This window comes from Orbicella franksi, chromosome 10 (genome assembly GCF_964199315.1).
Source record: "Orbicella franksi chromosome 10, jaOrbFran1.1, whole genome shotgun sequence".
Classification (NCBI taxonomy): Eukaryota; Metazoa; Cnidaria; class Anthozoa; order Scleractinia; family Merulinidae; genus Orbicella; species Orbicella franksi.
This window is the reverse complement of record NC_138154.1, coordinates 18943011-18952700: the sequence shown is the minus strand read 5'-3', so window position 1 is coordinate 18952700 and position 9690 is coordinate 18943011. Positions and strand designations below refer to the sequence as shown.

The 9690-nt window shown below is 39.5% G+C and overlaps 1 protein-coding gene and 1 pseudogene across 1 annotated transcript; both read left to right on the top strand.

The window, feature by feature from the left end:
• The first annotated feature begins 2104 nt into the window (after positions 1 to 2104).
• LOC145500845 (uncharacterized) lies at positions 2105 to 5635 on the top strand. The gene is made up of 4 exons (XM_081480379.1): positions 2105 to 2732; positions 3136 to 3293; positions 3819 to 3988; positions 5200 to 5635. Exons 1-4 carry the CDS (start codon positions 2385 to 2387, stop codon positions 5469 to 5471), a joined length of 948 nt encoding a protein of 315 aa, XP_081336505.1. The 5' UTR covers positions 2105 to 2384; the 3' UTR covers positions 5472 to 5635.
• A 1705-nt stretch (positions 5636 to 7340) lies between these two features.
• LOC145500841 (uncharacterized) lies at positions 7341 to 8798 on the top strand (annotated as a pseudogene).
• The last annotated feature ends 892 nt before the right edge of the window (positions 8799 to 9690 follow it).

Here is a 9690-nt window from a genome sequence, read left to right as displayed (position 1 = left end):
CGTTTTAATTTTGAAAATACAAAAATTCTACTTTTTCGACCCTAAAGGTGCTGTGACCGACGTAAAAGCAGGAGATCGTCTCAAGGTTCGTACTTCGTTGCATGTGTATTATTCTCGTCTTTCATCAAGTAAAAGCATTATACTAAGGTGGCTCAAAACAGTTTCCAGCACTTAGATTTTGATTGCTCGTTATAACCACTCTTTATCACTTGACGCTACAATCATGGCATCAAAAAACTGCCCAATCATTGGTGAACACGTTGTTATCATTTTGGTGGCACAATAGGTTACCATAGCAATAGTATGACCTGCTAAAATCACCCTTAATTACAGCTTTAGGGGCTTATAATTCAAATTTTGATATGCTTGATAAGACGCAACTTTTGACAAACCACATGAACTTTTCAAATATTGGCTCTGAACCGTATGTATAGAATTGTTTTAAACTTTGCCAAAAGTTTTGTCTTATCATGCTTATCAAAATTTGATAATACAAAAAGAACTCCACCGAGCCGTTTTTGAGTGTGATAGCAGGTCATACTGTTGCTATGATAACCTACTGTGTCACGAAAATGATAAAAAGGTGTTCACCAATGATTGGGCAAATGTTGACACCATGATTGTAGATTAAAGATTAAAGATTAAAGATCAAGTGATAAAGCGTGGTTACAAGCGACCCTTCAAAATCTAAGAACTGGAAACTGTTTTGAGCCACCTTAATTTATCCGGCGATGTTGTTCTGTTGCATGAAGTGAAAGGGAATGAGCAGTACTTCAATGTAGTTCTAACTTTCGCGAATTTCGATGAAACCTGTGCGTTTACCATAAAAAAGAACGCTTGTAGGCCACATTGATGAGAGCCTTATTGGTGAACGATGAAATGAAATGAAGTGTGTAGTTCGTATATAATACTGGCACTGTTATAGAGGGTGGTCCAGATTGTCATTTCCCGGAAAACACTTCATTGTATGATCAATCAATACAAAGAAAATCTTTGGTTGTAATGTCATGAGTTGCTATTTTAAGGTTGGGTGGACTTCTAACAATCACGGAGGCGGATATGTCAGGCTCGCCTTGGTACCTGAGAGTAAGAAGGACGATCGCCAAGCTTACCTGAAAAATGTGCTGAAAGTAGTGTGTTATGGACACGACCAGAGACCAGGCATGTTCCGGTTTGGTGACTGTAAGCATCCATGCAATGCAAGACCCGGATGTCAATATCAGTCAGGCAAGTCTTGAGCTTTATTGTGTTAACAGTTACAGTGGAAGCCCTCTTAACCGGCTCTGAAATAAGCGGACAGCTCTACTTACGACAGCTTCACCGTTTGAACTCCCACGCAGGTTCTGTATCTACTCGTTGTCTTTAGCGGATATTTCCATAAGCGGCCGCGGAAACTTTAAGGAATTAAAATTGAGACTTTTCCGGTTTTTGTTTTTTTCTAAGCTCCCGTTAGCGGACACATGAAAGGAATTGGGCTTGACTACTAAAAATACTAATTTAGCATTTATAAATTGAATCACTGGATTTTGTGGCAGTGAGATTGTTTATGTTAACATTGGTTGCAATTATTATTGGTTCTCATTAAGGGCAAGCCTAGTACTGTTGCCTACAGTTTTCATGCCGTATGCATTAGGTCATCCCCTCTTTTTTTTTTTTTTGTTTATTGTCAACTGCGTTTTCTGATTTTGGGTCGGTCGGTCGGAAAAGGAAAAAACAAAAACAAAAACAAAATTGGAAAAGGAGTCTGGAGCTAGGAGGCCCGGTACCTCAGCATAATATCCGTGGAGCCTGGAAACAACAAGGTGTGGCTACAAAGTTAACATTGCGGTAATGGTGGAAGGAAAAAGTCGACGTCGTTGTTAAAATCAAACGAGAACAGGGAAAAAATTGTTTGAAATAATGTGTCATTGCCCTCATTGCCTTCTGTGTAACTTTTTTTTTTGAAAACCCTAAAATCTGGGTCGGTCGGACGACACTAAACAGAGAAAAAAAGGGGATGGCCTTATCGCGCAATTGCATAATACATTAAAAAAAAAATCATTTTGCATCCCAATGTTTATTGTTAGCTTGGCATGCTACCGTAAGCGGCCATGTGCTTGCGAACCATTCCCGTAAGTGTTCAGCTCCAATGACGGACACCAGTCGCGTTCTAAGGGTAACCTCTTACGACAGCGTCCAGTATAGTGAAAGTATGTGAAGACTTTAAGATAATTGCTTTTGATCACAGTCCAGTCAATGTTGAAAATAATGCTGTCCTCCGGATTAATTTTTGTTTCCTTACTGTAGCTTTACGTTTATCTACGTATTTTTTGTCTCCAACAGATAAACTTGATGATGAACGCTATGACACAACAATCACCATTCCATTCAACCTTGCTGATGGCATGTACATCCTTCAGTACAAAGCTGCTCTGGGCGTCGAAGCCAAGAACTACTACAACTGCGCCAAACTGAGGGTCGCAGGAGGGAACCATAGCATGGACTGTACCACCAATACTGCTCCACCTGTTGGATCGTGCAGAATGGGTCCGCCAGACGTTGGTCTCCCCGTGTCGACACTCACCAAAGATGCTAAACTGGGAGACTTTTGCTTCCATCCAAATGACATCGGTGACATTGATGACCGCATAAGGGAAGTGCCAATCAACGTCGAGTGTGATCCAAGAATCACGTGCCAGGTGTCTGTTTCTCCTGATGTTTGCAAGCACGAACTCGGCATGGACAAAATTACCGTAAGTGACTTCATTTTTTCTTCTCCAAAATGACATTTCCTGACATGCCCATAATCCCGAGTCATATAATCTGATTCATTAAATACATAGGCCCTTTGCATAACCTTGTGCTTGGCGGAGTTATACGACTGTTAAGTTTGAGACCATCGGATGTTTACATGGTTAAATTTGAAGGACTTGTTTGTTGATGATGTCAACCTTACCATCCAGCAACATTTTTCGTTATTGAAGTGTAGATATCACCCTGATCTCAAAATTGGAAATGTATCTATAATTATGGCGGGCTCTGTCCATTTCTATAATCCATTTTCTTGTCACTGACGAGGCCACTAGACAAGGCTAAGCAAACTACGTGCCAAAGTTAGCCAATTAACTCTTCTGTTTGTAAAACTTACTTTCTCAGGATCCTTGGGATCCTAAACAGCCAGATTGTGGCGTGGTTACTCCGCCGCCACCACCCACTTGCAATGATGGTGTCCAGAACCAAGGAGAACACAGCATTGATTGTGGTGGTCCAAACTGCAAAGCTTGCGAGGAGGTCGCCGATACAGGCTACGAGGAGTAAGTACCTTGTGTTACCTAGTAAAGAATGAGTTCTTAGAATGCCACTAAATACAATAATTTGCTTTAATGAACAGCGTCCGTTATTAGACATAATTTAATAGCAGATTGTTACGTACGGGAATGTAATTTAGGTCTTTTCCTGTGCATGTACAATATAGCATGAAGCAACTACATATTTATGTATGGAAATTGACTCTCGCCATCTGTAGAATGCTATCTATTAGTCCAGCGAGGATTAACAACACTATTAGGTAACCATTTTGACGCAAAATTGCACTACCATTGGCTGGAGAGAAGCACCGTGGGAGAGGAGAAAGCGGTATGCAGCAAGTCAGGTCAGAAATTGAACTAGCACTGTTCGATTTTTCGATCCCGACATTGCCTCGTGTTTTTACTTGGGCTGCACTGAGACCTACAATCGTTTTAAGTCGTCTGAAGCCTTTGATTAATTTTTAACGTCGTGTGGCCAGCAAGTATCAGTTAAACATTTTAATGACGATGTTTTGCTTAAATCATTTCAAGGTACATCCGACACATTATCGACCAGGAATGGTGCTCAGGATACACAATCACCATCCTCGCCAAGATCAGCAGGTTCATGAATGGCAACTGGCAGGTGACGATCTTCTACGATTATCCGCTGGAAATTGTATCTCACTGGAATGCTGTGCTCGTCTCCCATAACAAATTTAGTAAGTAATTTGCTGTTGTTCAAGCCTCTGTTTGATTATTACTATTGCCCGTTCCAGGCGTTACTGGACGGTACGAAAAGCGGCGAGAGAGAAAACAGGCGTTATAAAGCTCACAAACTTGTATAGAATCAAGTAATTTGGTACGTGATCACCGATTTTTTATCATTTTGCAGTTACCGCGTTAGTCTTGTGATTCTAGAGCCCGACTGCCCACTCGAGAGTCTTTTGATTTTAAGTTGTCCATCTTTTAATCAGTTTGTCAAGAGTACTCGATGGTCATGTTTGGGTTCGTCTACTGGCCTTGGTTCTGAACCTCCCACAAAGATCTTGTTTGGGTTTCTAGTTAACTAAACTTTAGCTTCTACTGATTGTTTCAAGAACTTTATAGTTCCCTTCTGAAAGTCGCGTGAAAGTGTTTGTGTTTATATTGTTAAACAGAGTTCAATCCTCTAAGGTCATTTCGTCCCGTGTGGCCCACAAATAGCTACCGATATGGCCTTTAAGTGCGTGTGCACTCGCTTGTCAAGTAGTAGAACTCTAGTAGCAGAAGTAGAAGTAAAAGCAGCTCAAATAAAAAACCCCGCAGAGACCAGAGTCTTCGAACCTCTTGCTTGAGCAACTAAGGAGAATTCTAACACAGGGAAAGGGGCAGCTAACTGATGGCTGGAACCGGACATTATTAATAAGTGGACCACTTTATTAAGATGCTTTTACAATTCGTTCCGAAGTAGAGAGAGGCCTTGCAGGTTTGAAATGTGATCCCCTCCCGATTGAGATTGATTTGGTCGACGAAGCTAAGAACGTAACAACAGGTAGATCTGATACGCCCCATAACTATGAAGTAACACTCTAAGTATCTTCGATGACGACCATAGTTGGGGGGGGGGGGGTAGGGTTAGGGTTTAGGATTAGGGTTTGGGTAAGAAAAATTTATTCTACACAGGATTACACCCAAGAGAGGGAAAATGCTGAATCGGGCTTAGCTTGGTATTGAATTTAACAGTTATATACCACTGACCAGGTAATATTTACCCTAACTCTAACCCTGACTCTGATCCTTGGCTTTCAAAGAGAGACAGCTCTGCATGCTAGAGAAGTATTTTAAAATGAAATGGACAAGAAATACGTTCAAGAGACATCGAGAAAATTGTATAAACGATGACTTACTGTCCTGTCAATAGCACTACTGAAACACACATTTTATTTTACAGAAACCATTTACTCCTTCCAGGGCTTCGCGTGGAACCGGTATCTACAGAAAGGAGATTTCATAGAGTTTTCTTTTGAAGGACATTTCATCGAAGCTAAATCAACACCAAAGACACTTCTGCTGGAGTGCTTCCAGTGCCAGTCCTCTCCCGTCAACAGGATTGTGTCTTCATCGACGCCTGGTGGTTGTGAGGTAAGCTGGGGCACTGGAAAAAGACATACTGAAATATTTTCAGTTGAAATTATCAGGAACCACTGTCTGGATGTGAAATAAATGCATGCAAACTCGACTGTCATGTTAACATTAGATTCCTACAGAATTCTTGATTTCCATTTGCTTGTCACACGCACGTACATGCACGTCAATACATTATCTACGAAGTGGAGAAAAAGATCAACTGCTAAATTAAAAGATTCAAATTTTCGAATAAAGGTATTTTCCTTTGATGCAAAAAATTTTGTCACTGGTAAAAAAAAAAATGTTTAAGATCACGTTTTACGTGCAAGCGTAAAGTTTTGAATCATAATCATAATCTGCAATAAACAGAAATGAAAGTTACATAATTAAATAGTTAAAAATTGAAAAAAAGACTGAATCACAACATGAAATCGCATTGTCTTATAACTCGCTTTTATCCGCAGACTCTGAAGTGCCCTCCTGGTTTGAAGTGTGTGGAAAATCGAGAATTTCCGTGCAGGAAAGCTCCTTGCCGCATCAAAGCCCAGTGCATTCCTTTCTCTTCAAACGTCTAATTGAAGGTATGATTACGTAGTCGCAGGCTGGCTGTGCTCAATTATCTTCTTTCACACACTACGCAGTACAATCTACGCCGCGAGTTCTTGTTATGTACATAATCTCAATGATGACTACCTTAGTCGTACTTAATTTCGCGGTGGTGGCTGGGTAATATCACGCAACGTTTAATTAATTTCGCGATTTGAAAGAGACAAAATGGAAAAAAGAGCATCAAATTTCGCGAAAATGCGTCGCCCAGGGTTTTATTTTCATAAATTTTACAGAGGTGATAAATCATCAACCGTACTGAAGTAATTCAAACAGGAACTTTCAGATAAGTTACAAACGCATACACTTAATCGGTGGTGCGAGAGATTTAGTAGATTTGAAATCTAAAAGTTTCATCCGGAAACTCAAAAGGTTTCTCTGAAGAAATCTGTTTTTTCCGCTGACAAGATCTGCCTCAGTAACACCAGCTTTCTCCCACGCACCCTTTGGCAATCTCCCTTAGTGATGACTACAAGGAATCGGTTAACAGTTATTTAATGATTGTGCTTAAGACATTCTGAATATGTAGAGGAAGTAGGTAATGGGCTCCTGGAGTAAAAAAGTGGTTCAAAGGAGCTCGAGATAACTGTTGAAGCCGCAGAAAGAAACTCAGCTTTAATGGATGCCATTTTTGTGTCGATTATCACTTTTTGCAACTGTTTGATTTTGTAAATTGATCATGATCGTGCTGTTAAATTTCGCGAGTGTAAAATTCGCGAGAAGTCGATTTCTGTCAATTCGCGAAAAAAAAAACGAAAATGAGTACAAATGAGGACGTCCCAACGTAGAAAGACGCATAAACATGTTCCATCCTTCATACATTTACCCGTATTTTATTCTCCTCACCATTCTGGAATTAATCAGTTGTGGGAGTCAGTTTGAGAAGGCCGTCGCCACGGGAAAGGAGAAGGGTACATTTGATTGCTGACATTCTGGAGGACAGCACTCTGATAATCAGGCGTTCTTTTTACTTCCAAGAAAGAAAAGAACAACTAATCGCAGGTTACTTAGGTACTTTAACACTTACGCCTGAAGAGAAAATCCTTTGGCAGTTGATAGACAAGGCCCGTTGTTATTTTCGAGCTTCATCCACAATAGAGAATATAAATTCTTGCTTGTTATTCCATTACTGATATAACCCTTTTTTTTCGGACAGGAAACCCTCAGACGGAAGGATGTGATTTGATTAACAATTGATGAAATGATGTTAAACAAACACAATAAAAATACAATAATGTGGAATGCTGTACGTTACTGACTATAATAAGCCACGTTCGATGTATCAATATTTTAACATGGCTCCGAGGCTTTCAGGACAAACTTCCACATTTGGTGGTGTTTTCTCTGTATCCAATACCCCGTTCACACCAAAGCTTAAACATGTTTAAATCGTGTTTTAATAAACTTGTTTTACTAAACTGCCCGTTCACATCGCGGGCGCGTTTAACAAAACATGTCTAGAACCGTGTTTTATAAAACTACCTTGACGAGGTAGTTTAACTTTTGTGTTTTATTAAACACATCCAAAATGGCGGCCGTTAAAAAACCTCGCGGAAGAGTTTGGGAGAACAGAGAGACCATGTTGTAACTTCAGAAGTGGGGGGACGAAAACATACAAACAAAACTGTTGTCCTGTACCAGAAAGAAGCCTATATGGCAAGAAATCAGCGCATTTCTACGGGCGGCGGGCTACGAGGACAGGGACGAAGACGCCTGTAAAACAAGAATACACACTTTGGTAAGCGCGTATCGTTCCTACAAAGATGAATGCAGGAAGACAGGAAACGGAACTCCGAAGAAGAAGCCGGCGTTCTTCGATGAAGTCGATGAATTCTTATCAGCAAAGCCCTGCACGAAGCCAAAGAGTGTTGTTACTTCTTCCCAAATTGTCATTGGGGATGGTACACAGGTCTGTGAAGAAGAAAGCAAAGGAAATGTCGAAAACGTTGCGCCAAATTTAACTTCCAGCAGCAGCAGCGACAACAACAACAAAGCCAGCAAATGCCCGGAACCAAAAAAAGGTGCTTGTGTGACATGTACAGGTGAGCTTTCAAAAAAACACTATCGCCTATTGGAGGGCCAGACAATTGTCGCACGTAACAGAACATGGGCGCCTTGCACTGTCGATAAAGTTGATGGGTTTATTTTTGCAAATATATTTCAAGACAGATGGAATCATGTATTGCAAGAGATAAGTAAAACATAAAGCAGCTGCTAACATTATTAATTTCCGACTTGGATCCCCACATTTAAGCGTAAGATTTGTTGTGTTCCTTTTCAGAAACAACAACGGAGGATGAGAAGCCAGTACCTGTATGTCAAAGTGGCACAAAAAAACGAAAGTTGTCAACAACTGACGCATTTGCCAAAGTCGACAAAGCTTTAGAGGCGTTTGTGTCCTATCAGCAAGCAGCTGATAGGAGATTTATGGAGGCAGAGAAGGCACGTGAAAGAAGAGATGAAGAAAGGGAGGAGAAGAGAAGGAAAGAAGATCAGGAGTTTCTGTTAAAACTGGCGCAGGTACTTCAAAAGTAGATTCAATACGTTTTTGTACTCGTGCCTGCGTCACTTTCAGCTAGATCTTCTATCCGTTATCAGTTATTTTTTCGGCGTCATTTGTGTTAAAGCCTAAGGAGTTGAACTTCATATCAACATCAGATCATCATCAGGCAACATGTACTAATTCTGATGGTTAGCCGGTTAAATTTCTTATGTAAGCTTTTATGCTGTACATTTTTACTTGTTTATTCTTGTCTATTTCCTATATCATTTGTTGACCAATTTTGATGAATTTATCTATAATGAGTATTTCGTAGTTTTTAACTTTATGAAGTTATTTTCTTCAGAGATATTAGCATATTTTTGCTATCAGGAAATTCGAAGTAAATTGATTTGATGACACATAATTTGAGGCCCTTTTTTTAAAATAATTTATTCCAGTGTGTATTAAAGAATTGACAGCTGAATAAATAAAAGTTTGTTAATCAAGCAATGATTTTCTCTTTTTATTTTTAAATTGCTTGAGAAATATTATATAAAGCTAGAATTGTTCTGAGGTCACTTGAAGTTCAATTAATAGCTGAAATGGTCACAATCTGACATGTTTTACCTTGTGTCTGGGCTTGAGAATATGAGGCATAATGAAATCAAACATGCAAGGGAAAATTGAGGAAACACAGATTGAAATAAATATATGCAAAATGATTATGGAATGAACTTACATTTCTGTTTTGCTTCAAGCTGGGGTGAAAATCATATTTAACAATACATGTATGCTGTAGCAGTAAGTATAAATTTCTTGTTCACCCACAGTACCCAAAACTCAACAGTGGTTATTGGTGTTGTCTCTTTCTAAATTAACCAAGACTCCTTGTTGTTTTTTTCTTTCATAATTAATAATTGTTATGTAGAAATTAATACTTGCTACTGGATAGATTTTTGCCTTGCAAACTTCAAAACCACTCTCACTTTGCTAGTGTAAAATTCAAGGAACAAGGATCTCATGGAAAAAATAATTTAATATTTAACTCAAAATAAATCAAATTTGTTTCTGTGGTTCATCCAGTTGTCCAAAGCAAGAAGTATGGAGAGGGGTTTGTACAGGTTCTGGAAAACCAGGAAAGTCCTGGAATTCTGTGGCATTTTTCGGGACTGGAAAGTCTTGGAAAAAGACTACTGGTCCTGGAAAAGTCTGATAATTTATTAAACT